The 27,903-nt window shown below is 39.3% G+C and overlaps 3 protein-coding genes across 10 annotated transcripts; 1 reads left to right on the top strand and 2 right to left on the bottom strand.

Moving 5' to 3' along the window:
- Positions 1–1,899: 1,899 nt before the first annotated feature.
- On the bottom strand, positions 1,900–20,205 carry trim33 (tripartite motif containing 33). 6 transcript variants are annotated; one of them, XM_077714559.1, is made up of 21 exons: positions 19,478–20,205; positions 15,163–15,281; positions 14,777–14,927; positions 12,483–12,615; positions 12,223–12,339; positions 11,886–12,000; positions 11,502–11,648; positions 10,497–10,614; positions 9,898–10,331; positions 9,536–9,730; positions 8,502–8,558; positions 8,094–8,294; positions 7,486–7,618; positions 7,278–7,341; positions 6,842–6,983; positions 5,975–6,255; positions 5,769–5,880; positions 5,612–5,686; positions 5,302–5,454; positions 4,014–4,064; positions 1,900–3,343 (listed from the first exon to the last, which is right to left on the bottom strand). In XM_077714559.1, exons 1-21 carry the CDS (start codon positions 20,097–20,099, stop codon positions 3,113–3,115), a joined length of 3,651 nt encoding a protein of 1,216 aa, XP_077570685.1. In that variant the 5' UTR covers positions 20,100–20,205; the 3' UTR covers positions 1,900–3,112. The 6 variants fall into 6 exon arrangements, with proteins under 6 accessions (XP_077570685.1, XP_077570677.1, XP_077570708.1 ...); XM_077714551.1 differs by having other exon boundaries at positions 1,902–3,343; positions 6,842–6,989; positions 19,478–20,204; XM_077714582.1 differs by lacking the exon at positions 8,502–8,558 and having other exon boundaries at positions 1,902–3,343; positions 19,478–20,204.
- bcas2 (BCAS2 pre-mRNA processing factor) lies at positions 19,763–22,555 on the top strand. The gene is made up of 7 exons (XM_077714632.1): positions 19,763–20,966; positions 21,259–21,351; positions 21,443–21,513; positions 21,635–21,796; positions 21,890–21,940; positions 22,024–22,104; positions 22,182–22,555. The coding sequence occupies exons 1-7, from the start codon at positions 20,874–20,876 to the stop codon at positions 22,306–22,308; spliced, it is 678 nt and encodes a 225-aa protein (XP_077570758.1). The 5' UTR covers positions 19,763–20,873; the 3' UTR covers positions 22,309–22,555.
- A 435-nt stretch (positions 22,556–22,990) lies between these two features.
- On the bottom strand, positions 22,991–26,231 carry otud3 (OTU deubiquitinase 3). Of its 3 annotated transcripts, none has more exons than XM_077714620.1 (6): positions 26,198–26,231; positions 25,300–25,522; positions 24,996–25,144; positions 24,800–24,912; positions 24,595–24,717; positions 22,991–23,755 (listed from the first exon to the last, which is right to left on the bottom strand). In XM_077714620.1, the coding sequence occupies exons 2-6, from the start codon at positions 25,506–25,508 to the stop codon at positions 23,594–23,596; spliced, it is 756 nt and encodes a 251-aa protein (XP_077570746.1). In that variant the 5' UTR covers positions 25,509–25,522; positions 26,198–26,231; the 3' UTR covers positions 22,991–23,593. The 3 variants fall into 3 exon arrangements, with proteins under 3 accessions (XP_077570746.1, XP_077570726.1, XP_077570735.1); XM_077714600.1 differs by having other exon boundaries at positions 26,100–26,223; XM_077714609.1 differs by having other exon boundaries at positions 26,104–26,221.
- Positions 26,232–27,903: the final 1,672 nt, after the last annotated feature.

Consider the following 27,903-nt stretch of genomic DNA (forward strand, 5'->3'; position numbering starts at 1 on the left):
ACGGGGACTCGATTCTAGCGCGTTACACATTAGACACATGCATCTAGCTTTATATATGTGATATCTAGGGTTGTGAAGCTTTTATTACAAAATAAAGAATCCTTGTGAAAATGTTTCTTTTGATAGTCCTGTGGGAAATTGTCCCCAAAATGATTTACGGGAAACAAATTTATATATTTAATGGGCAAAGCAACTGAATGCATTTCCGGATCATAATAAAAAATACAAAAAAATGGGTAGTGGCTTCAGTTATTCAGGCCTCCGAGTGAATTATGTAAATTATTCATATATACCAACATTTTATACGTATGTAATCTCTTTCATGACCTTACATTAGCAAATTGTTCTGACATCAAATGCAGAATGCCTAACATAATTGCTGGCACTGCATATATACTCTATTTACAGCATACAAATATAAACTACTTTTTCATGATTAAAAAATAAAAGCATTGGATCTCATTGACAGTGATAGACGTCCAATCTAACTGTGATACCTTAACTTGAATTTAACACATTTTTGATTACACTACTAACTACCACATTATATTGTCATAAAATGTCAATGAGCTGAAAGACGTTTTAACAAACCTGTTTTCTAGTGTCACGTGACACCATTTGCCATAGGGAATGTCTCAATTTAAATAAGCCTGGTTTGGTTGATGTGCTATTAATTGCTTGTTGCAATGGATTAGACAAAGCGACATTTTGTGGACGCTGCGGAACAAGCTCATGTTATGCTTTCCTAGTAAATGCCACTTTGCAGAGAAGTGCCACTGCTGGTGCCACCGCGCATACAACGTAGGAGCAGACGAACATTCCACAAGGCCTCGGCACATATCCACAATACTTGGCAAAAATTGTATCGTCCACACGTGGCTATTGGGTGATTAGTCAACACCGTCACCTGTTTTTCCAAATTCAAGGTCATGATCAATCACCTTGTGGTCCCGAAATGAATGAAAAGTTCCCCAAAGAGCAGGAAAAAGAAACATTATAAACAAAGTATTTGAAAAGACTGAGTGGCAAATTATATTCTGCAAAGATTGAGCCAACATCAAATTCAGGGCACGATATCCCATTTATTAGAGCTGTGCTCAAATTTGTTGATTAACTCTCAAGGCTGGCTGTGAAAGGTCATGTTTTAATTACTTTATAAATTACATTTTAAAAGTAAACAAGAATTATTATTATTTAAACATCAAATCGTTGCCAGCCTCTCCCAGTCAAAGTGGAATGTAGTTTAAGACGGGTATGAGAAAGCTCATTCGTAAGGGGAGGAATAAAGTCAGTAAATAAAAATAGTAAAATGTCTTAGAGTAAAGTAAGGGCACCATGATTTACATTTTAAATTTTAATGATTTATGAGACTAATAGTGAAATGGGTAGTTATTTTACCCCCATTTATAGTTTTTATTGTATGTTTTAAGATAGCAATCATTAATTAGATAACGGCCTAGGAAAGACATCAAAATAATGAAAACGAGTGATTTGTTTATTAGCTGGCTATCCATCTGTAGGAAAGATGACATTCCGAGCAAGCCTGGTTGAGACAAAAAGATGATTTCCCAAAATGTCAGCTGACTGTCGACTCAGCGGCGGCCGACTGGCGTTGGTCAGTGCCACGTGCACGTTTAACTCAACAGGTCACATGCTTTTATCTTGACACAGAAGGTCCTTAAGCATGCACACACATTGTACTTTCAATTTTTGTTATGAGCAATTTGGGTACCGAGCCGGTCTGTCGTAATACATTTGGAACCGGTTTACTCCAAAATTTTACCAAAATGTTTGTGATACAAATATTGACTTCCTAAATTATGCAAAAATATAATCTATCCACTTTCACACAAGTTATTTTTATGCATTTGTGTCTGTCAGTTTTATTGTTTTATTTCTCTTTAGTTCATTAATGTAGGTAGTTAATACTGGCTCAGGTGGTAGTCATGTTCACAGACAACCAAAAGGAAGTGGTGTGTCCATTTCTTGTAACATTAGTACAAAAATCGTGTCATTTTGCGATAGTAATTTGCAACGTCTGCACTACAAGGTCACTGTAATCCACCAATGGAGCATTGGTGTGAAGCAACAGTATACTGTGGAGTGTCATTTCAGTACAGTAGTAGGATTTCAGAGTGCCATCTAGATGCAAAGTGTGAAGCTGCAACCCTGCTAAGAGAAAATAGAATTTAACAATTACAGTAATCCCTCGATTATCGCGGTTAATGTAGACCAGAGACAGCCGCGATAAACGAAAAACAGCAAAGTAGGGCCACCTCCATTTAAGATAAATGAATACATATATTTTTTACATTTGTGCCGAGTCCTAATAGTAAGCGGAAGACAACGGAGTAGCTTCCGCTTGCGAATTTCAGCGTGGATTTTCACATTTTTATGAATTTACAGAAAATATTTTATTAAAAAAATCCCCCAGAATGAAAAATCCACGATTTAGTGAACCCGCGATATTCGAGGGATTGCTGTAGACAGCTCACATTTCATTGGATGACCAAAGGTACATACATACCCTTTCCATGACGTCTGTTGTGGTTGAACGACCAACCACGAACATTTTAATTCATGAACTGATCAGAGGAAGCTTTGGTCAACAAAAAAAGGATCTCTGACCTAAAATGATGTTCATCAACACCCCAAAAATTGCAGAGAACTGACCTCACCACTACACAAAATCTCTCGGAATAAATCCTATAGAGCTAAAAAGAAAACAAAGGCATAACCGACTTGAGCACACCCACAAGCCCAATTTTACAACATATATTTCCTTTAATATATTTTGGTTGACGAGCACCCAGTCATGAATACTGTAGTAATACTTTCATTCAGTGTTCAATAAGTTCCTCTTATACACAGACATCATCAAGTCCACACTTGACAAATCAAAATCAGGAAGAAAAAAAAGATGCTGTATCTTAGTCATTGGTTGGTAGTAGGATGGCTTTATAAAGAAAGTGTGACAACAGCTATACAAATGAAAATGCTTGCTCTAAAGTGAAAAATAATTTTTACAACTGTCAGACAAGTCCAACTTAAAAATCTGAAGATGAAAAGTAGTGAAATGTTCATGAAACCAGAGCGATGACACAGCTTCTCCTCACTTGATGTGAAGCAATTTCTCTTCTCCATCTACTTTTAATCGTTTGCGTCGGGGTGGAATGAAGTCGTCCTCAGAATCCTCCGTTTCCTCGCCGTCCTTATGCTCCACAAAGTCCGTGGCTTCGAGTTCAAGGGGTTCTGGGAAGCTCTGTCCGGGGAAGACCTCCTTCAGCTTATCCTCATAGAACAAACTCACAGCCTTTCCAGAAACCGCCATCTCTGATCCGTCCTGTCAGGGTAGGGAGAGAAGAAAGATGGGGGGCAGAATGGATTGGTGGGGAGACAAATTTGATGTGGTTAAAAAGGTGTGCTGAAAGTTTCCATTGAAGAATTTGAAAAACAACCACTAAAAAAAAAAATAGACGCCCAGGTTTAAAAGAAAATTTAAAAATGACCTTTCCATACAAAGCCCTGATATCATCCTGTCTTTCCATGTAACATCACCCCATACTCTAGGAAACATTGCTTCAATTATGAAACCATGTTACCATGCACTCTTCGCGCTACCTCTTTACTTTTCTTGGAATTTATCTACGGCATTTACCACCATAGATGGCGCTATCCACCCTAAAAATGACACTCACACTGAACTCAGTCTGTTTGACCATTCAAATAAGTGTATAATAACGTCAATTGAGACCATTTCACCAACCCTTGATTACCCTTGAATGGCTAACCAATCAAAAATAAATTGACTTGTAGCTATAATCGGCACGACAGAGTGGTCAAGTTGCCATTTACAGTTGCTTTCCAGTATTTACAACAGCAGTCAGAATCAAGAGGCGACTTAAATGAATGCAATCAAACAAAACAATTCCAGTGGCCAAAATGACGAAAACATTTTTTAAAGCCTTGGCAGGAGAGGGAGGGACATCTGTGCTTTATTTCAAACATCTTACCTGCTGATTAATCGCTTTATCCTCAGCATAAACTTGGATTATTCGAGACATCTAAAAGGGGGCAATAACATTACAACACAAACAGTCAAGTAGCAGGGGGAGAAAAGAGTTCACATTATAGGCAGGTGAGGTTAGAATACATTGGAACTCTTTGTATGCTGGAATGTGTACCCCCGTGTATTCCGGGTAGGAAAAGAAATATTCCCTTGTGAGTGTGGTTACGTCGGGTAGGAAAAGAAATATTCCCTTGTGAGTGTGGTTACGTACCACCTCACCAATTTAACTTTAAGATTTGATTTCTTTAAAACATGGGGTTGAGGGTTGGATCCCAGGTGGGTCCTCCCTATATGGAGTATGCATGTTATTCACAGGCTAGCGTGGGTTTTCTCCGGGTACTCCGGTTTCCTCCCACAATCCAAAAATATGCGTGGTAACATGGTAGGACATTCTAGATTGCCTGTGGGGAAGTGTGAACGGTTGTCCGTTTTCCTTGTTTCCTGGCTGGCAAACAATTCAAGGTGTCCTGCGCCTGCTGTTTGTAGTTGGCTGGGATAGGCTCCAGCACCCCCGCGACCCTTAAGCGATGCCGCAAACGAATGAAAAAAAATTATATTGCTATCAATGAGGCCGATATCACATGACTACAGATTCAATTAACTCTGCAAGTTTTTTCTTTTACTTTTGCATAGCTTTTTGTGATGCCGTCACAGAAGGAATGGGAGATCTGATGACTCAAATTGAACTGAACTCAACTTATAGAGAAACCAGTAGAAAAATATCTCTTCAGTATAACATGACAAATCAGTATAAATCATTGCACTTAAAATTTTTAGATTGTTTCAGTTCACAGCACCAAGATATTGGTTTAGTGTCACTGTCATGGGAATAAGTTGACTTGCCTGCCAAACAAGCTCTTATTTACCCCCCAAATAAAAAGGAAATAGCAATATGTTAAGAGCAAGTTAATAAAGGTTATAAAATGCAAACAGGGTGAACTCTGCCTCATGCCCAAAGTCTGCTCAGATTTCTGCACACCCACAATGGGACGAGTATAAATTCTATGTATATCCGTGGATGGAAATGGAGACTGTCAAATTAAATAGTATCCATTCAGAATAATATACAAACATATTAAATGCTTCCCATTTGAATTAACTTAACTGATGTCTGCTTTGTGTGACATTTTCTCTCCCTCTGCTACCTTTTCGTTACTATCCTCCCAAACAAAACCTGCACAGTCACCAGGTCTTATTTCCCACAGCAGGCAAAATTAAATCATGCTGCTCACCTCATTATACTTTGCACAGTTTTGGAAAATCCTGCGCATGTCGCATACAAATTCCTGTATGGATTTATAAGACGTGGAGCTCTGTCGCTGTAACTTTCTCTTCACTTTTTTCAGGTCCATAGGGTGCTTGATAATTCTGTAGTAGTTTGGCACCTGAAAGAAAACACGTTGAATTGAATTCTGTACATACAGTATGAATTAGCTTTAAAGTGCCAGTCAGGCAGTACATGATCAGAATGTGGAAGACGAGGGATGGAATTTGAATTCAACTTTATAAGTGGGTGTGCTTGTGTCGTGCATGGCAACTCACAGAACTGGGGACAGGCTCCCTGAAGCCCACACTGAGCTCATGACAGTAGACGTGTAGTAGGAGCCGCTCACATTTCTGCATAAAAGTTGACAATAACATTAACTTTGACATCGAGGAAGGTGGTCAAACTTAGCGCAGATGGGCAAACGGTATGTACCCTCTGATCTTCAGCTTGAAGGGGATTTTCTCCACTAGCTTTCTTGCTCTCGTCACAGTACAAAATCTCGGGAGTAGATATACTCCGGCAAAAGGTGCACAGAAAATCTCCCCTAAGAATGCAATCCAAAAAAGAAAGTTAAAACATACACACACACAAAAAGAAGCAGATACCATCCACATTAGTCTCAAGTGGAATACACTTACTTGGGGAAGATTTCAATAGTAGGCACATGGCATTTCATGTGAAACACTCTAGGACAGCGGTCGCAACATAATAACAAATCGCCGCCATTGATGCAAACTGCACACCAGTCCTCATTAGGATCGTCCTCGGTCCTATTGGGATTGCCCGTTGTGCTCGCAGCCTGCCCTTTGACCATACATCCATTGGTTAGCTGCGTACCGGAGCCGTTCAACCCAGGACAAGGCCTCTCAGACTCAAGCTCCACTTTAATTTTCTCAATCGTGCTGCCTTCCGTGCTCAACTGTAGGGATAATAAAGACAAGGTTGATTTAGGTGTTATGCAACCAATTAAGCAAATGACCAACAAACCTTCAAATAATTTGAAATTTAACAACATTGAATTTTAGTGTTGAACTCTCAAATTACACAGCCAGAAAATGAATTCCTTTTGGTTGATGGTCCACCAACATGCTAGAACTGAAATCTAAAAGTGTTTAAAATGTACCACAATCTGTTCATATCTATTTTGTTTTACCAAAAAGTTAAAAATTGCAAAATAATTAGTTCCAGACCTTTTTTGTAATTTGAAAATTCTGTAAGTAGCTGTATTATACATTTAAATTCACTAATTTGTACCACAGTGCTCACACAACTACCAATTAAACCCTTTAAAATTGGTCAAAGTGTCCCAATTTTGTATGACAGATGAGAGGAAACACACAAAAATGAGAAAATTATAAGAAAATTACTTATTAATGATTTATGAAAATGTGCCCTCGATCTTGTAAGGAGAGAATGGCTGGTGCCTTGCTCAAGGCCAAATCAACAACACACAGAAAGTAGCCTAGCATCTCTCTAACTACAACACGAATTGCCATTATTCATACCATGCAAGAACTTCTCCCAGAGTCTTGCCCTCGCTCTATCTTCGTGGAAGAACCTGCACACTCATAAGCCTCGTCTGAACCAGGCTCCTGTTTGACCCGGACAGGTTCCGCAGTACCTCCACCTGCTGTTTTGCTTCCAGAGCTGCAACTTGAGAAGAGAACAAGCCACCTTGAGTTACAACATACCAAATGAGCAGATAATCAAAACGTAATATGAGGAGCAAACGTGGCCATACATTTTGGAGTGGGATCACGAAAGAAATTGGAATACATTTCGATGTAGCATACCCCAAAAACGACTTTTCCACAAAAAATTAATGCAATTGTTACATTAAAGTGCTATTTGAGTAAATGCTTAAAATAGAAAAGACTAAAACATGGTGTGTGTAAGTCCAGGTCTGCAAATTGAGAAAAAAGCAAGACAGAAGCACCTCACCTGCCTCTACTACCCGAACTGGATGTGCTGGAGGGTCGCGCTGGTGTGTGTCCATTGGAAAGACCTAATAATAATAATAATATAATTATATATGTTTACATCAAACTATATACAAGAGTCTGCAATCAGTGGAATAATAAATTCATGTGGGATGATGACTGGTTGCAAATAGGAGAGCGAGATTAACATATGGGAAGGATTTGGATACCTGAAGATCCAGGTGAGTGTATGGAAAGTCCAGGGGAAGGATTCATGTCCCTTGAACCTGTCTGCTGTAGCGTGCTAGCTGCGATGTAGCGTGTCAAGAGGTTGCCAAGGTTGCTAGAACCTGCATCTTCTAGCTAAGGAAACAAATTGATAATCATGTTACAATATTCCAGGTGCTTGAGATGAAGCCAGAACAAAAAAAAACTAAAGCAGATTTTAGCAGCTTGAAAAATGTTTGCTGTGAGGGATCAGCTAATCATGCCCCAAAGTAATCATCTGATCAAATGGCTGCAGTTAAGTCGCTACAAATAATGCATTTTCTAAAAATAAATAAATAAAATATTTGGGAAGTGCATTGCAAAAACATGAATTGTTACCATGACAATTTAAATTATATTTGTGATTTTGAATGAATAGTGAGAATCTCAAGGCATCTGCAAAAATAATTAATAGCCACCGTGTGGAACTTTTTAAAAAAACAATTCTTGCTAAGATATAGAAGCATTTAGTTTTTTTAATGTGCATAACCAACATTTGAATTTAGGATATTATGAATAATACGCCACATTAAGCATGAAATTAACCTAGCTAGGAAAATGATGTTCACACCTGAATGGGTGGGATCTCTGGTAGACAGGGCAAGTTCTCTGGGTTGGTGACAGAGGGGATGAGCTCAATGGGACTGATGACAGGGTTGGCAGGGCCATGGTGAGCATGTGCTCCTGCCATGCTGGCACTGGTAGGGCTTGTGGGGTTTGCATTGTGGCCTGACGCCACTGGGAAGGGGCCTGCGTGGCCTGGGTTGGAATGCTAAATGAAAAGGAGTCAGATAGACAAAATGGGGGATAGAGGAGAGGAGAGATATAAGGGAAACAAGAAAGGTCACTGGTGAGTATTATTCCAAAGTAAATCGGCATCAAAGCTTTGCTAAGTGAGGATGATTGCCAATCATGCAATTGGACGACAAACGTGCTTCACAAAATGCACAAATGGCAAGGTAAGAAAAAGGTACCAAACCCCGGAATGTAGTAAGAAACGAAATCTTTGGTGGCTCATCTCAGATTCTAACGACATCTGGACACAGAAAGAAACATGGCGGCGTATAGTCTCTTATCTAGTGGAGGTTTTACTTGTCTAGACTTATTTGTAGGTAAATGAGCGCACATAGGAAGGAATATTGGCTGCATATTGATTGAAGGCTAGAGGGAACCTAACGTTAGTCAATATGCAGGATTAAAACTAAAACACAATAGACCAGTATTTATGACAAAAAATACATAAATATATATATGCATGTAGGCATGTATGCATGCATGTATACATAAATACATGTATACATAAATACATATATACATAAATACATATATACATAAATACATATATACATAAATACATATATATATAAATACATATATACATATATAAATATATACATATATAAATATATACACATTTATACATATATACATGCGCACACAGAAACTCACTCACTGTAAATCTTGTTTGTATTAACGTCAAGAAATGCTTATTTCATGATATTACACAATCTATTAGTCATTAGTTTCTAAAGGGAGGTCCCCCGTGAGCGGACATGTTTGCCTAAAAGCAAGACAGTACTGAAAATCTTGACTAAATGCAGTAGCCCGATACTCCAAAAATAGTCATATCGGGCGGCAATACCGATACCGAGTATACACGATGCTGAAAATCACCACTTCAAATGCAAAATGCTACTCTCAACACAATATTAACTTCTAAAGTCTAAACTGTCTCATCATACAATTTTTGTCATCTCAATTTGCACCACGGAGTACACGTATTCAAGGATGGTCCATTTTTTGCAGAAAAAGGGGGCCAATCAATCTTTTGAGAAGTCTACACTGTGTTCTCAATTTTTCTTCATCAAATCGTACAACTCTTTAGCTGACTGTTTAAAATCCTGGTAACGGAGGAGAAAACAATAGATATATTTCTTAAAAATTTGACTTTGTTAAAGGATTGGGAAGCTATTTCGAATCGCCACCGTACAAACTGGATTTTTTGCAACTGACCTGTCGCTGTAGGTGAGGCTGCATCATGCTAGTATACTGTTGCCCATTGAGTCTCGGCTGAGCTGTGGGTATCCTGCCCTGCGACGGGCCCGGTAGACGCATGTGATGGGACGACGAGTACATGGGGGGAATATGCCCGCCAGTCATGACTATAGGCCCTCTTGGGTTCTGCAGCAAATTGATGAGCCTGGGAGGCTGGTCAAGAAGCAATATAACAATCATAAGTTAGAACCGCAAGCCAGTGAATTGCATACAAAACACAACAAAGCTTTTCTTGATGAAGACAAAAAAAATGCCTGATGTGACTCACTCTTCAGCAATACTAAACGATAGAGCATTAAAAAATAAGTCCAGTGAATTACCGGTTGCTGAACCATAGATGGTACAGTCTGTCTGGAATGTTGTTGGGGCATCTGGGAAGTGAGCCGCATCTGTTGCTGCATTTGCTGCTGTTGGTGTTGTTGATGCTGTTGTTGATGGTGTTGTTGCTGTTGTTGCTGTTGATGCTGTTGTTGCTGTTGATGCTGTTGTTGCTGCTGTTGATGCTGTTGATGTTGTTGGTGTTGATGATGCTGTTGTTGCTGTTGATGCTGTTGATGCTGCTGGAGATGTTGCTGTTTCTGTGCGGTAGCTGCCTGTTGCATGTGCTGCAGACGGAGCTGGGCCAGATTGATTTGCCCTGGATTTTTGCTGGGTGGACCCTGACCTGGTGAAATGGAGCTGCCACAACCACCTCCACCACTCACCATATTGGCTGGATATATAGGTGGTGGTGTCTTCTCAATGATCAGATTACCTAGAATCGGAAAAAGAGGTAACCATTGAAACAGGAGCCTATCGCACTGGCCCGCAGACAAATTGGTGAGCTAAAGGAGACTTGAGACATCTTGACATAGAACAGGTTGGATCACATGGTCATTTGGAATTCAGTTCAACAACTAAATAGCTACACTGGACATACCTAGATTGACCACATTTTTGGCCCAGAAGGTGGGGTCACAGAAAAAGCGCACTTCTCCATTGGACACGGGCACTGGCTCTAGTCTTGCCTTAAAGAGCTGACGAAGCTGGAATAGGATCTGAAAGTAAGAACCATGCATTCACTCAAACTGAACTTTTTCGTTCACTTAACACCAATATTCCATGAAAAATAGTAAAAAGAATTTGGGTATTTTTACAAGCTAAGGAGCATGCTTGCTTGTTGCAAAGCCTAAGTGTCATTCATTACACAATTAGTGGCCAACGCGATCACGGTGACGACACCACGTTAGCAGTCAGAAACTCAAACTACTATAGACAGTGCGAGTGTGTAACAACCAATAAAGAAAAAGGTGGACAGATGTCATTTTGTGTATAAAAAAAATCTTTAAATGTTCCCTATTGCAACATGTAGGCCAGTCACAAAAATGTTTTGAGGACGATATATTTCCCAAATCATGTTAAATTACACTATTGATTTTTTCTCCCCATGCAAGCATGATATTACAACATAAATTAATCATCAGAGAAGTACTTGAAAGTAAAAAAAAAAAGAGATCTAGCAATTCAATAAGGCATAAATATTTAATAGTATCTGTATTGGCGATACTGGCCCTGCAATCACATTGGTCCAAATCGATGCCAAAATATGCTATCGCACGCCATTACTCTTTACCCCCTCTGCATTTCTATGTAATCGTCTGGCCTTTTCCAGCTACTTCACATACAGTGGGTGAGGAAACAAGGCACCAGAATGTTCATGACGTAATTTATTGTGCTCTGAAATTGGTGGCAAATTATATAGTAGGCAAAACTCAAATGTGTGCATTTTATAGTTTTATGTGGACAATAATCATGAAAATACGCTGTTTTTTTAATGTGAAGCCTAGCATTTTTAAATCTGGCGCAAACTTGATAAAAATTACTCTGCATCTAGTATGATAAACTACTGCATTGCCTAGCATTTGAACAAAGCTCAACAACATACCGGCCTCTTGCTATAAAGCAGCGCAGTGCTGCTGCCAGTTGAAATGGCCCATTGGCAGAAGTTCAGTACATGTTGAATCTGCTGGGCAAGCTGGGTGGTATCCTTATGCTGGGCCATCAGCCTTGCAGTGCGATCTTTGGTCACAGCCTAGACAGAATTGTGATCATTTTAAAAATCAAATGACAGTTAAACACTGGAAAATGTTCATAAAGAGGAAGATTCCGGCCACAGAGGAGCTCCCTTCCCATTATGATGAATATGAATAAAAGATAATGTCCACACAATGTCAACCCACAAATACATCCAAGCCATTAAAATATCAGAAAGCTACTTTAAAAATCATTTGAGGTGAAAAAATAAACATTATGGAATTGGTTATTTTACCTCCAGTTGTTGTAATAAAGACTTGCCCTTTTTGTTAATCTCATTTATCAGGGTAAAAACTGCAATCTTGATTTCATGTTCAACCTTCTTATGGGTTTCTTCTAGCTCTTTTAACCTGGATTTCAAAACAAACAGTACACCTTTTGTTAATCAGTAATGATTGTAGATTTAGCCTGACTTCTGTTAGTCATTTGGATAATCATTTTCAATACATTCGTTTAAGAAATGAATAAAATATTGTCTGTAATGATTTTTTAGTCTTCACGGCAATCACAGTGTGGTTAAGTTGAAGGTCCTCTATGTGTATATTTCTTGTTACAGCAGTACATTTACTCACCTATTTTGTACTTGAGAAACCGAATAATGGACGTAGCTTTTCTTCTCGTGTAATTTTTTCATTGTGGCCTCAACGATAGCTTTATGGTTCTGATAAGTTTCTTCTAAGAACTGATACCTGGAAAAAAATGAGTCTTGAAGAACTTTCATATAATCATGGTGAGAACCACTGACTGAGTGAGCAAACAACAACTCATGCAACTTTGCAGTTAGATTAATCATGTTTAGTCTTCCATTTTCAAACGAAACTTTAATGAGTACCTATGCTCCTTGTGTTCGAGAAGCTGGCAGTCCCGACATGTTAAAGTGTCACACGTCTCGCAGAATAGCTTGAGGGGTTCTTGCTTGTGGATGGGACAAAATACAGGTCTATGTCCAGATGTACCGACAGTCTCTGAAAAACAAAAAGAAGACACCGCCGGTGAATGACCTGGTGAAAGAAATATAGAAAATATGCTACCACATACATCATCGACTGGAAGACAAATGTTACAATGAGGAATCAAGATAAATGCTGTTTACATTAATTACGAATAATCTGTGCACTTCCTGTTTTTGTTGAAGGATTTAAAAAAACAAATCAAAAATCAAGTCAAACTGACATTTGTAAGTATTGATGGAAAACTTGCCAGAATTCAAAATTTTAAGTATGAGGAACATACGGAAAGTAAGGAGAACATTAGTATGAAGCTAAAAAGTGGGATTTGAAGGCACCGGAATGCATCATGCGTGACTTTAAATTTCAAGTACGGTACGGTAAGCAAAACTTCAAATTTCAAGAGAGCTAATACAGTCGTACCTCTACTTACAAAATTAATTGGCTCCAAGACTTTTTCTTAACTTGAAATTTTCGTAAGTAGAGGTGTACTTTATATGTATATTCTCAAATTTGTTGCAGTCCTCACACAACTACCAACTAAACCCTTTAAAATGTGTCAATGTGTCCCAATTTTGTATGAAAGAAGTGAGAAAACACACAAAATCAGAGAAAATAAGGAAATTATTTATCAAAATAAATAAAGCATATGAAACTACGGTCTGCTACAGCGGCAGTGTTTTTCCCGAATATGGGATGAAAAAAGTAATCTAATTTAATAAGTAAATGAATAAATAAATAAATACCAACATAAGGTAATTAATCTTAGGAGGAAATTAACATAATAAAAATGGGACCGGAAACGATTTTACAAACGCGGGAATGTTTTAAGTGTTTTCCGCAAAAGAGGGAGAGAGGGAGGATGACTTGTTGACCTCTTGGTCTGGTGTCAGCACTGTTTTCAGTGTGTTTCTCCACCCCCGCAGGGAAAGAGAGGAAATGAATATATAATTTTACAACAGTGGCAAAGTTATTTTTAACAAGGTCTTCCTTGGGTAAAGAGGATGCCAGGATTACTGCCAACTATTGTTTTCGAGCGGAAGTTTTAAAATTTTAAGGGGTCCCATTGCGTCCACTCGCAAACCCCCGGGGTCATTGTTTGGGAACCGGAAACGGATGTTTTCCCATTGGAATAAAGGAATTTTTATGATTTACCAACTATGGGTGTAATGATACCATTGGGAATATGTTGTAATTTTCTCATAGGAAGTAACCTTATTGTTTTCAATGTGGTTGTTTATTATTCCATCATTCCTGCATATTCAAGCAGTCATTATTTTTTAAGAGGCCCTTCACTCGCTTTCCTAATATTTTTAAATGTTTCAGGAAAATTATAAGTCAAAAGGAGAGTGAAACCTGGTTGAAGTATGATGTCCGAGTCGTTTTTTATTTAAACGGAATTACAAAATTGTCGTTTTAGTTCTTCCTCCCTGTCCAAATAATATCGGTACAAAAACCGCCATTTTAGGGCTAACCACGCCTCATCTGACCCTTAACCCCCAATATCCATCTTATCCTTCTCATCAATCATTGCTTTGTTGCCCGACCGCCTTAGGCAAGGTCAAAGGTGAATTATGTTATTTATATTAATATTTTTATTGAGGTTAATGATGTTAAAGATAATGAGGGGAGTTAAATTTGAGGTCAAAAGGTTAATGATGTAATTAAAAGTAATGATATTGAGATGACATTATGATTAATAATGTCATCAATCAAATTCACATTCCAGAGTGACAATAAATAGATCACCTATTCTAAGGCACAAGTAAATGCATTAATTTTTAGTACCACTGTGCAAAGCCTTTTCCAACAAATCCCAAACACTGTGGTTGTCAAACCATGTGTAAAAATGCCATGCCTCTTCCTCCCTCAATATTTTTAAGTAGCTAGCTGACTTCATACTGGCTTGTACGGCAGGCACGAAGTCTAACGAGTGCACCACATCATCGGCCTCACATTTTACCCTGATGTGTCTGTCCATCACTCTGGTACAGGGTGAATCTGAACACATCAGACAACATGACCTTCTTCCATTGCTCCAGAGTCCAATCTCTTAAACCCATTGAGAATTTGTAATATGCACATTTTGAGTTCTAGATATATGATTCCGTTAAATGACAGCCGTATATGGATGTTATTATTTTTGGTTATGTTTACATTTGTAAACAGACTAACGTACCAGCAGTGTTAGGATCCTCTCTGGTGCGGATCTTGTGGTCTTTGGTTATTTTGACCCTCTGGTGGGCTTCCACACAGGTTTTACACAGCCATTCTCCACACTCCATGCAAAAGCCTATGGTTCCAGCATTGTCTTCACAACTTGTGCACACCTTGAAAAAAAATCAAGTCAAACAAACAGAATGCTTAAGCACCTTAAATCCTGTAAAAATGCAGTAGGGGTGTGACAATGTGTTAAAGCTGTGATACTTTTGGGCAAAAACCGATTGACAGCACTGATAATTATTCATGGTTTACTCTTTTTCAGCACTAAAAACATGAAATAAGAGGGTTACATTTTCACAAACTATCTTATACGCTATAGCATGGCATCTTTTCTTAACTTACCTGTGCAGCTTTTTCATTGCCTGTGCCGGTGGTGTCGGAGGTATCCTTTATCAAGTAGTTGTCAATAATATCAATTTGCTTGTAGTCTTGGTGGCACAATGAACATCGCATAATATTTACTGGAAAGAGAAGAGAGTAAAATAATCGTGGCATGTCGCTTGGAGTTAGAAATGCTATTTTTAGTTCTGAGAATTTTCTGAAGGAAAATTGCTAAATTACACTTCAGTATTGATATGTCTACCATTAGGCATTCCCAAATACACGCTGTGAAAAAACAGACATCTGACTTCAGACAACATAACCTGGTTCTTGCAAAAGAGAATTGATCCACACGCGTCTTCGGTCAAAACCATTCTCACGAATTGAATCCTCTCTTGCAAATTTATTACATAAGATTAACAACATGCATCTCTGTTCTCAAAACAACTGATGGTCTGTCAGATCTTCAGAAGTCAAAACAGTTGCAAGTCCTTTGGATCTTCCCATGGTAGTGTTGTGTACCACACTTTCAGAAGTAAAAATACTTGCAAGTCCTTCGGATCCAAGGAAGCGGTATAACCACCTGGTGCGAAATCGAGGTCAAAACAATTGAGAGTCCTCCAGATCTTCGGTGTGATCAACCGTGTGAGAGGTCGATTTTTCTCAAAACAATTCAAAGTCCTCGGAGCCAGCTGCAAAGGGGAGTGACCTTCGAGTTGTTTCGGTTACTTAGGAGCGAGCATTAATCATGCAAGAGATGTATTAAAAATGACTTGTGTTAATGTTAATAAGCTAAGAAAAGAAAAACATTCTTCATTGCGAGCAAATATATAATAAATGTGAGACTAATGACCCCAACAAGTAGCTACGTTTAGATGCAGCCAATAAACCTTATAGAATTGGGCATTTGCCAGTGTGTGGAGTTAAAAAGAACAGATTATTACCCCTGGGAAATTGCTTACCTACAATTAATATCTGGCCATTTATACATGAACATTTTTAATTGTACAGAGAATACCAGTATATGCAAATTTACAAGACGGCGATCGAAATGTTTCAAGTTGTGGTTCAGCAGACTGTGGCAATGACAAAATTTGTGTCAATGTTCTCGGAGTGTGAGCACATTGCATCGTTTCGCGCTTTGGACAGGTATACGCCCAATTCGGTATGGTAACAATGTAACTGGATATTCCGATTCTTTCATTATTCTGTAGTTCCCTCACAAACTCCCCATGTAAGTTTTATTGAGCCTTGGTTGTCTTGTGAAGTTCCTTCTCGGTATACTAGGGTAGTGTTGCAAGATAACGAAATCTTCCAAATTCAATTAGTTTGTTAATTAAATGAAAGTGAAAACGACACCGGCATACAAATAGTTCTATTAAGATTCTTAAACCAACATATATTTTACACAGAAACATAGACTTTGTGTAATTTGAATTTTTGTTTTTTAGCTTGTTGACCTGCTATTTTAGCAATAACTAGCCAGAGATGGTTTAAGCCTGCTAGAACTGGTTTGAGCAGGCCACAGCCAGTTTGAGGAGGTACCATCTGCTCTTCTCCGTAAATGATTGTGCTCATTGGACATACAAAGGAATGCATACACAGCCACTTCAAAATGAACAGAACCATAAAACCTATTTCCTACTGAAACCACATCTACACCTAACTAAAAGTTCACATAGCTTTCTTTGAATTATTTATATTTTGGGAAATGTAAAGTGCTATTCATTTATTCATGAGCATATGGTATCGCACTGATCCTACTCTTGAGACAGAAATAATTTAATGCTGTTTTTCAAGATCAAATTGACCCACATATGGGATTGAGGAGTACCTAAAATTTGGTTTATGCAGGGATTGCATTTCCAAATATGGATTTGAATCTTCAAGACTAAATGTAGTTCAAAACACCTAGTTTTAAAATCTAGTTTGAATTCAATCTACCGGGAATAATCCTGATAGATTACGTTTGAAATATTGGGCCAAGTTTGTTGGGTCTGTAAAACAGCTTCAGGAGTAGGCACAGTGTAAGATAACATTAAGATAAAATGACAAAGTCGCTTGGCAATTGCTTGTTCATATTGTATCAGTTGTTGTGAGTAAAGAAACATTGTCGTCAAAAGAAACTTGCCCCGAGTTGGGTCGTTGTCATGGGAACTTGACACTGATTAACCGGACTTGGCCCAAAGTTAGGTCGTTACCATGGAGACTTGCCACTGATTAATCAGACTTTGCCCAAAGTTTGGTCGTTGCCATGGAGACTTGTCACTGATTAATCAGACTTTGCCCTGAGTTTGGTCATTCTGATGGAAAGCATACTATGCCCTGTTTTCCTATATAAAGACTGACCCACTGTTCATTCAGAGAAAATTGCGAGGACGACAGATTGTGAGTGGCTCACAGCTGTTCGAGCTTTCTCCCCCATCCTGAAGTCCGGTAATAAACCTATTTCCTATTAAATTGATCTCACTCTTTCTTAACCTGCTCCTGAAGTTGAATTTTCAGATCTATCACACAGAAAGTGTGAGAACATTTTTAAAGGAAGTGTATTACCAGACTGCAGGATGGGGAGAGAGCTCTAACAGTAGTGAACTGCACAGCATGTTGTCCTTGCAACTCTCTCCGAATAAACAGTGGATGGGTCCTATCTATAGAGAGAGAAAGAGATATGCAGACAACAGAGCACAGTCTCTATGACAACGACCAAACTTTGGGCAAAGTCTGATTAATCAGTGTCAAGTCTCTATGACAACAATGTCTTTATACTTACAAAAACTGACACTACAAGAACAAGCAATTGCAAAGCGACTTTGTCATCTTATCTTACAATCTTATCTTACACAGGTAATGGCCATGAATGAATGGCACAACAAAGAACTTTTGGATCTTTTCAGATATTGTTTTGCATTCTTAAATCCATCAACAAAATGCTCCTGGGTTCATTTCCCATAATTTTCGCTTGATCATATCGTAACCACGCCTCCACAATTTGCTACTTGATCTACAACTCTGACATCGGCAAACAGCTCACCCACACAACACCGTCTACTACTCGTCCTGACAGGGAAAACCGGCATCATCCAAGAAAAGAACACCACTCCAACGGGAAATATGAGCCTTAACCAACTGAAGCCAGTTACGAGAACAAACTACAGTCACGTCGAGACTCCAATGAGGAGAATGAGCATATCTCGATTCTCTAAGATGGTTCCCAAAATATCATGCTGACATTCATAGGTTGGTAACTGTGAGCTGTTTGAATGGCATCGAATGAATAAGACCGATAAGAAGAATCTGACTGGTATAGTGCACGTGGTCTTCAGTTATGGGGCTGGTTGATGTACTGTCAAAGTGTCTGAAATTCTTACATAAAAATTAACATTCAAAAAAAATTCTCGGAACAATAATTGAAGGAGAAATAAGATAGTGTGTGTGTATTGACAAACCTACATGTATTTGCATACATGTTGTGGCAACATGCTTTCGTGTTGTGGCAATTTGCACGCGTATTATTTTGCTTTGCAGCGTTTTGAGTGGAGTCCGTATAATACACTGCAATTCAGTAAAATTAAAATTCCAAGAGAACTCAGACCTTGGTAAAATTTTGACAGCCCACATGTTGTTGCTGTTTATGTTTAAGATAAGTTTGGAATGTTAACATTTGAAGCACCATTAATCTTTTAATGTAAATACACAAATACCAATAGTAACAAACAAAACACTATTCACTTAACCATCTAAGAATGAAGAAGAGTTAACTGGTAGCACAACACTCAGAATTACAAATGAGGATATACATGAGGTCATACATATATGTATACGCACATACATGCGAGTTGTTTTGAGTCAACATTAAGTATTTTGGATGTCAAGCATGACAACATTCAGCTGCTAAGTAAATACAGTGAATTGCAGTAAGGACGCCCGGTATCGCGAGTGGTTAGCACGGTTGCCTCACATCTCTGGGGTCCTCGGTTGAAATCCAAGTCATGTCCATCTGTGTGGAGTTTGCATGTTCTCGTCGGCCTCTGTGGGTTTCCTCCGGGTACTCCGGTTTTCCTCCCACATTGATTGGACACTAAATTTCCCCTAGGCATGAGTGTGAGTGTGCATGGTTGTCCGTCTCCTTGTGCCCTGCAATCGGCTGGCCACCGATTTAGGTTGTCCCCCGCCTCTGGCCCAGAGTCAGCTGGGATAGGCTCCAGCACCCCCCGCAATCCCAGTGAGGATAAAGTGGTTTAGAAAATGAAATGAGATGCAGTACTCCAAATGACTACAACGCCAACTGCCCCTTGTTTTCGTCGCGCGCCGTGTAAGAAATTCAAAACAAACTCACCAATACGTGTACTGGATTGCCCATGGGAACCCGGCATCTGCACGCTGATCTGCCGTTCTGGTTCCGGGATGCAGCTCAGACAAAACGAGTGCAGGCAAGGTAGAAGTTTTGGTTGGCATTCCCGGCCATGAAATTTTAGTTTACACACTGCGCAGGTATCCAATAAATTAATGGGCGTCGGTGTGGTTGCCGGGGCCGTAGGAGGAGGGGACATCTCCGAAGCCAGTCCGCTGATCGCGACATCGCCGACGGTCGGGGTCGTAGGAGGGGGGGACATCTGCGAAGCCAGTCCGCTGATCGCGACATCGCCGGCGGCCGGGGCCTCAGCTGGACTCGTTTCGGTGTCAGCATCGGCGGCGGCGGCGGTGGGGCTGACGTCGGTAGGGCAGGCGGCGCTAACATTGATGATGTTAGCATCGCCACTTCCTTCGACGGTGGCTGTTCCCGCCTCGGGGGTGGAAACACGCGGCTCAGTCTCTTCCGCTTCCATTGTATTGTCGCCTGCACCCGCTGGCGAAGTTTCGGCACACGTTTCCGCCTGCACGATCTCCTGCGCCGCCGAGTGAGCAGGCTCGCGATTTGTTGACGGTTCCGTATCATCGACGCCTTTGTTGTCCGCCATCTTTCTTCCTCATTAGACCGCTCTGCACGTACGACGTGACTTGTCAACCCATGACGATCTCCATGCGTCGTGACGCAACATCCGGACCCTCGCGCGCGACGTTTGACAGACGAGTTTGAGCTACGAATAACATTTCTATATGACACCCGTCGACCACGCCCAAGACATGGTTTTCGTAGTCGTGTCATCTACATCAAATTCGTAGGGAACACGACACATTTTAATTCTATTACTGACGACTTGGCATTAAACTATGCACTACCTCAATTGCCCACTAGATAGCCTACTGTTTTTTTTTCTAAAGACGCACTTACAATCAAAAGTTCAAGGATTTTAATTATGTTTATTCAGGTGGATGCGTAACTTTCCTTTAATGTGTATATTTCATAGTTGAGCAACACAAGCAGATATACATTTAAATAAATAATTCTGGTCATATATACGATGAAACTGATTCAGATTATGTGCTACCTGTATGGGAAAAACATTCAGCACACAAAGGAGGGAGTAAACCGAATAAAACTGGAAGGATTTCAAGATGGTCCTGAATTTGATTTTTTAAAGGAGCCCTCGGGGAGTTTGCACAATTATTGTTGTGAAGGGGTTTCTTGTAATAACAGCCGTACCGCTAGAGAGCAGTGTCGTGAGTCAATCGCAGCTCTCATTAATTGAATCGAAGAAGAACGACGTAACCGGAAATATCTCAAGTAAAAAAAATCTGCCGTTTTTTTTTTTGTTAATCGACTAATTTAGAAAAGTTTTGTCTATATTAATATGTCTGGGACTGCCGCAGTCGCTGGTGAAGTATTTGTTGATGCTTTGCCTTATTTTGACCAAGGTTACGATGCCGCTGGTGTCAGAGAAGCTGTAAGTGAAGTTTATTAAGCATTTATGCTAAAGCTAAGCATGTGCGAATCTTATTATTCAAGTAGTTTCACTACTTTATAGTTTCCGATCATGCATATTTATCTTTTTCATATGAATAAAAATATATTTGATTGTTTTGCAATATGCACAGATAGGGAAGATCCCAGATTTTTAAAATAGTGGTCAAGAGTTTTTGATAGTAGTCAGTTGTTTTGGTTTAATTTAGTGATAAAAGACGCACACAACCAATAAAAATAATAATTTTTTAAATGTATGGATCTATGTTTCCCAGGCTGCAGCATTAGTGGAGGAGGAGACGAGAAGATACAGACCAACCAAGAATTACCTGAGCTACCTGCCCACACCCGACTTTGCTGCTTTTGAGGTAATAAATAGGTAGTTAAAAGACTCACACACGCGTGTGTCTGTGGGTAACAAAACATACAAATCCAAATTCTGGCCTCATTATGCTCCAGACAGAAATTATGAAAAATGAATTTGATCGCCTTGCTTCAAGACAACCTATGGACTTATTGAGCATGAAGAGGTAAGTTCTGGAATGGGTACTAGTACCAAGCGCTGAACTTTTCTACCACCGGTTCTGGGATTGATGGTATCATCTGAAAAATACAAATACTACATTAAAATAAAATGTCATTGCCCCCAAGGTACGAGCTGCCAGCTCCATCTGCAGGTCAAAAGAATGACATTACAGCTTGGCAGGAATGTGTGAACAACTCCATGGCCCAGTTGGAGCACCAAGCAGTCCGCATCGAGAACCTGGAGCTCATGTCCCAGTATGGAACCAATGCATGGAAAGTCTATAACGAGTGCGTACATGTTGCTTCTTACAGTGGAACAATAACTTTTGGATTTTTTGGGGAAAAGGCAACTAACCAAGAATTCTCTGATCCCGCTTCTAGTACGTTGGCCTTCATGATCGAAATGGCACAAAAGGAACTTCAGAAATTCAGGTGAAGAGTTGTCTGTTAAAGTTCCCTCGAGTGAAATGAATGCTGGCATATTTACTCGTTGATCTGACTTCTGTCACCCGCAGGAAACAAATTCAAGATCTGAATTGGCAGCGTAAAAACGAACAGTTGGCTGGAGGAGCCAAACTTCGCGAGCTTGAATCAAAGTACGTAGCATGATTAAGTGTCCATTTCATTTTAGGTGTTCTTATTTAAGACTTGTCGCATTTTGTCTCCCTGACAGCTGGGTGTCGTTGGTCAGTAAGAACTACGAGATTGAGCGGGCTATCGTTCATCTAGAAAATGAAATGAGTCAACTCAGACAGCAGCAAGGAGACGAGAACAAGGAGAACATCAGGCAGGATTTTTGACCTACAGACTTATTCTTTCTTTGTCAGACACGTCTTATTTTTGTTCATTCAATATTTGGAAAGGTGAATATTTGACAACAGATCAAGAAAGGAAGTCAATGATAAAGGATGACTCCCTACCTGGTTATGAAGAGATCTGAATAATGACTGATAAATCTGTTTACTGTCGCATTGCCTTTTATGAGCAGCTTTTTTCATCAATTTTGTTTTTAGGACATTTTAATAAAGTCAATTTTTATTTCCTAAAGTGGACTTATTATTATGGTCACCATTAGAGTTAAGACTGTGGTTTTATTCACTCTTAATGAAGACTATTATTGTCTGTAGCCAATTGAAAACTGCTGACTTATCGGTGTTATATTTTTCAAACATTTATGAATGTTGTATGTTATATTTCTTTTTCCTGAATTTTCAAATTGGTGAGATGTAGACCTAACAAGACTACAATTTCTATTCTTGCTTAGCCTTTCCGACATACTCAAAGGTTTCCACGTTAACTTCCAGTCTAATGACCATTATCTCCATTGACTTGAAACTGGCATGGTTTCGCTAAGAGTCCATTGTCTATAATTATGTTATGTTTTTGAAATAATGGGTTAAGTGATCTATGCTGCTGGAGCTCAAAGGGAGTCCATGTCTTCCGTTCCATTACACTTGACGTGGTTCCAGACAAGAGTCCATATGCGGTTATTTTTTCCCTTTATTTAAAAAAATGGCAACCATTTGGTAATACTCCATTCTGATCATTGGACCATTAACAATGACAAATAAAAAGGTAGATTATATTGAATATATAATCTGTATTTAGATCAGCCGTCTCCAAACTATTACAGACGGTCACAGGTTTTTGTTCCAAACAAGATACTTTTTCACTAATCTGGTTGAGGAAAAAATAAACATGACCCACAGCAGCCTCTAAGGACTGGTTTGAAGACCCTTGAGTTAGAGTATTGCTTTGATCAGGAGGGATGAACAAATAAATCTGAACAGTGGAAAAACCAGCTGTGTGGAAAATTAACCAAAGAAAGGCTTTATGAAAGACAATAATTGCATTAACACCTCCAACCCTCCGTGTGCTCAACAGCCTTTGGAAAAACTTAACAGGAATTAAATTTGACGCAGACGCAAGAACACAAAAGTCAAAAGTGACCGACCCACCGCGTCTTTCCCGAAATCCAGAGACCAATTTGCAGGCACTCGAAGGTCAACACCCATGTCAAATTTGACAGTGCAAATTTCTGTGGAAAACATTCACCAAGAGTATCATTTTGTTCCTGTAGCAGTCTCATATACTGAGGGTATTTAGAGCTGGTATTAAAGTGATAGGCTCTGGAAGGTTTTTGCTCTCATCCCTTCTGTTGTTGAAGACTTTAACTCGATTTCGGTCCTCTTGCCGCTGTTTTTTCTTCTCGTGTCTCTTGCCCTCCTTTTTAATTTTGTTGGACAGCTGAGAATGACAGACAGATAAACATTAACTACGTCGACTTCGCTGACTCCTAAACATAATTTACAAAAATCCTCCATGTTTACAAGCACCTGTGGTGATGTGAGCAATGAATACACATTAGCTTGAGGAATTGTGTATTATTGTCATTAATATTTGCCATGGATATTATCTGAAATTGAAAGTGCCCGACACAGCAAGCAGGCATTTGCATATTGATTTTTTTTGCCTAATCTCTATGTGTCCAGGGACTTGGGTCTTAGTCATAATCTCTGGGCTTGCACACTTGATGTACTTTGCATTCTGCAACTTTATGACTTACAAATTAAGTACTGGCCACATTTATGAATTATTGTTGTTCAATTTAATGAATTTTTGTTTTATAGCAGCTATAAGAAAATAGTACCGTATTTTCTCGCATCTACGCCGTAGTTGTAACAAAAAAAATGACTGAATCAAGAGTGCGGCTTATATGTGCACAACACTAACTGCATTGCTATACTTTTTTCACCAGTAGACGTTGGCAAATTAATATTTACTATTTGTTGGTTCTAGGGTTAAGGTTGTGGATTTGATTCCCCACCTTGTTGACTATCAACATCAATAAAATAAATTGTAGATTGCAAAATTTTAACTTCTGTTTGTGATACACAGTACATTTGAGAAATGAATTCCTTAACTCATTGGCCACTGCTATCAGTGATAGACGTTCAATCCATTTGAACTGGTAGAAGCTGGCTGTAAATAATTGCTGTCCCCCTTCCAATTTAAACAAATTGGACACCTATTGCTGTTAATGGGGTTATTTTTGGTTGACTTCTGTCACAGTCTCCGGGATTTACCTGAATGCGTTGCTGACCGCGGCTCTCTGAGTTGTCGTCGATGCTCCTCACGCTGTCATAATGATCCCCGTACCGATACGCAATGTGGAGTTCTCTACAAATCTGTTTCTCCGCACCATTTATCTGACAGCCCAAACACAGTCAGGCAAAACACTTACAAAAAGTCTTTGCATAAGAACCCTTTGTTAAAAAGAGATGACCTCACCTCCCAGGGTGGTGTGTTCAACTGATGAATGACCACTTTCACCTGTTGACTTCGAGAAAAAGCCACGATAGCATCATTTCCTGCAAATGTTCCGGGCTGTGCCAGGTTGGATACTATATATATAAATGGAGCAGAGTTATACAGCATGTAACATTTTAGTAAAATGTATGTTAACTAAGAGGTTTTTTTTCCTTACTGTGCTCACTGAAGGGAATATCATCCTCTACAAAGGGTTCAAAATCTTGTCGATGGGACTTCATATACTGGACAGTCTCCTCACGTAGCTCCAGATGAGATCGCGAGTGACCCTCGAGCTGGTCTCCGAGAGCTCTGAACAAGCAGTTGCTGCGGCAAAATACAAATCACTATGAACCATTGACCCAACTAACAGCTTATTGAAAAAAAATAGCAATACCTAATACTACCATTTTCATTTTCCCCTCATATTTATTGAATGAATATCCATGTGTCAGTAACAATAAAGAAAATCTCAAAGTTACCCATCACCAGGGACTTCCTTTAGCTTCAGCCCCAGTGCTTGCAGCTGCGTGGAGAAATTGAGAAATTCTGCTCCGTCATCATCATCATCCTCGGTATGGTTCTTACGGGCCTTAGCGAGGGCCCTCCGTGCGGACCGCTCATCTCGCTTACGTTCCAGTTCACTCTTTCTGTTGCCCCGCGAAAGTTTGCCTGTGTATTTACTTGACATGCTCAGTGACAACCCTGAAAAACCAGTCACAGATGTACAGAAATCAAGGTGTGGCCACAAGGAATTAAAACAAACCAAGTTCAAAATAGTTCTGTTGATATCAATTGATTGATTGTCGTCACCTTTATTAAATTAATTAAATTAGTGCAATTATTAACATGCACAGAATATAAAATAACAATTTTAAATCTGTTTGAAGACTACTTTCTCACCAAACATTGACAGCAAAATAGAAAATAGTGGGGCATTTAAAAGCGATACATAAATCAATGCAGCTATACACAGGTTGTTTCTATTTATATGTTTAACACTTAAAATAAACCAAAGCATGACTTCTACAAATGCATTTGTACAAATCCAATGATTTAAATAATTGCCATGGCTATTTTCTTCAAAATACTATCAAACACACGGAGCTTCATATAGAAAGAAAATCTTGTGTTTTGCGTAAATCAGCAAAACTGCGTTCCATAGAATCAACTTTCGCAACTATGCTAGCAGCTAGCATTCGATAACAAGGAATTACGCAACAAATGACAGCGTGGAAGAAGGAAAACAAAAGGAAGATTCGAAAGACTTAATTGTACTTACTCACTTTACTATGACTTGGTAGTAAAATGCGTTTAGTTATAAAGAGTTTAGAATCATTGCAACTACGTCACTCCAAATGTCAGTTTACATCCGCGTACCTTTCCCGGAAGTAAAACAATTCCAAAACCCCTTCACAGCAAGAAAATGAACAGTCACTTACAAAATAAAATAAATGTGCAACTATGTATATCATTTTGGCAGGAATACATATCACTCATAATTTGATTTATGGGGCATTTGTGTATTTTGATAAAATGTTTGTACATCAACTCTAGTTCTCAGTCTGTTTTCCACGTCTCAGACCTAAAATGGAGAGTCCTGTTAGTATTCAAATGGTACTTTCTGCTGTCTCAGCTCATCTCATCTCATTTTCTGAACCTATTTATCCTCACTAGGTTCACGGGGGTGCTGGAGCATATCTGAGCCGACATGGGGCCAGAGGCGGGAGACACCCTGAATCGGTAGCCAGCCGATCGTTGGTCACAAGGAGACGGACAACCTTGCACATTCACACCCATACCTAGTGGCAATTTAGAATGTCCAATCAGCTTACCATGCATTTTTTGGGGGAAATGTGAGAGTAAACCGGAGCACCCGGAGGAAACCCATACAGGCCCAGGGAGAACATGCAAACTCCACACAGGTGGTATAACCTGGATTTGAACCCAGGACCCCAGAGCTGTGAGGCCGACGCATTAACCACTTGTTTCATGAGGCTGCCCTATTTTCTGCTGTTTTCATGTTTTCCTTTTTTTGTAAATATATTCCTCACCTTCTGCTGATGACTACGCTCAGTTGAAAAATCTGATGTGGAGGAGGCGTGGGCTGACAAGCAACAGACCGAGTGTTTTCAAAGTCAAATTACTAGTGAGATCAGAGCATAAAAACTGCATCAGAAGAAGCATGCATTACCTATATCTGTCAAACTGCACACGACGATGAGTGTTCGTTTTTAAAGTGCATTGCGTGGAAGCAGCTGCCATAGCTTGAAGGCCACCCATGCATGTGCTGCAAACCGCATTGGCCAGCTGAGTGATAGAAAAGATCAGTTAGCTGAGTGCTGGCAACACATCATTATATTTATCTATTTGCTAGCCTAAAAATAACTGCTTGAAAGCTCATGTTGGGTATACAGTAAAACCTTGCTACTTCGCGCTTCGGTTATCGCTTTTTCACTACATCGCAGATTCTTTTCTGAGCAATTTTTTGGTATTTTTTTTATTCATTCATCTACCATACAGCCCACCTTCGAAAGGGTTGCGGTAATAATCGAGGTATTACTGTACATTCATACATTGCAACTAGGTGCTTCTTGTTTCTGGACTATTCCCATTGGTTAAACGGTCTTTGCTAGATCGGTGGAACAAAAGACGTTGACTGGTTTGCCAACCCCTGGCCTTAACTTTTTAAAATTATAAACAATACCAATTTTTAACATAATATGTATGTAATTGTATGCATGTATCCAAAAATGAGAAAATTAAGAAAGTTATTTCTTAAGCCATTAAAATGAATGAATAATAAATGTTCCAATGGAGTGGAATTGAGTTGGGGTAAGCATATGTACACAAACACAATTTCCTGTTGTTTTTATTTGACGGTTTGTAACTTGGATTTTTTTCATATCTTGGAACAAAATGGCTCCCATCGAAACTATTTCGTATGTTGAAACATTCGTAAGTAGAGGTACTATTGTATATTAGGAACAATCACCATTGAGGATGAATACATTGGTCTCCTTTCTGCTCTCTAATGACTAATCCTGTCCGCAACAATTTTATTTACCTGCTCGATTTTTTTTCAT

The sequence above is a fragment of the Stigmatopora nigra genome, chromosome 1 (genome assembly GCF_051989575.1).
Source record: "Stigmatopora nigra isolate UIUO_SnigA chromosome 1, RoL_Snig_1.1, whole genome shotgun sequence".
NCBI lineage: Eukaryota > Metazoa > Chordata > Actinopteri > Syngnathiformes > Syngnathidae > Stigmatopora > Stigmatopora nigra.

Bases quoted from the DNA above. Each gene is read 5' to 3' on its own strand.
- trim33 (XM_077714551.1), bottom strand. From the start codon at position 20,099: ATGGCGGACAACAAAGGCGTCGATGATACGGAACCGTCAACAAATCGC. The intron at 12,001-12,222 runs GTGAGTAAATGT...TTTGAAATCCAG, and splicing joins GTTTCTCAAGTACAAAATAG to GTTAAAAGAGCTAGAAGAAA. The intron at 3,344-4,013 runs GTAAGATGTTTG...CTACCCTGACAG, and splicing joins ATAAAGCGATTAATCAGCAG to GACGGATCAGAGATGGCGGT.
- bcas2 (XM_077714632.1), top strand. From the start codon at position 20,874: ATGTCTGGGACTGCCGCAGTCGCTGGTGAAGTATTTGTTGATGCTTTG. The intron at 20,967-21,258 runs GTAAGTGAAGTT...TATGTTTCCCAG, and splicing joins CCGCTGGTGTCAGAGAAGCT to GCTGCAGCATTAGTGGAGGA. The intron at 21,352-21,442 runs GTAATAAATAGG...ATTATGCTCCAG, and splicing joins CCGACTTTGCTGCTTTTGAG to ACAGAAATTATGAAAAATGA.
- otud3 (XM_077714620.1), bottom strand. From the start codon at position 25,508: ATGTCAAGTAAATACACAGGCAAACTTTCGCGGGGCAACAGAAAGAGT. The intron at 25,145-25,299 runs GTAACTTTGAGA...ATTTTGCCGCAG, and splicing joins AAGGAAGTCCCTGGTGATGG to CAACTGCTTGTTCAGAGCTC. The intron at 24,913-24,995 runs GTAAGGAAAAAA...TTATATATATAG, and splicing joins TATTCCCTTCAGTGAGCACA to TATCCAACCTGGCACAGCCC.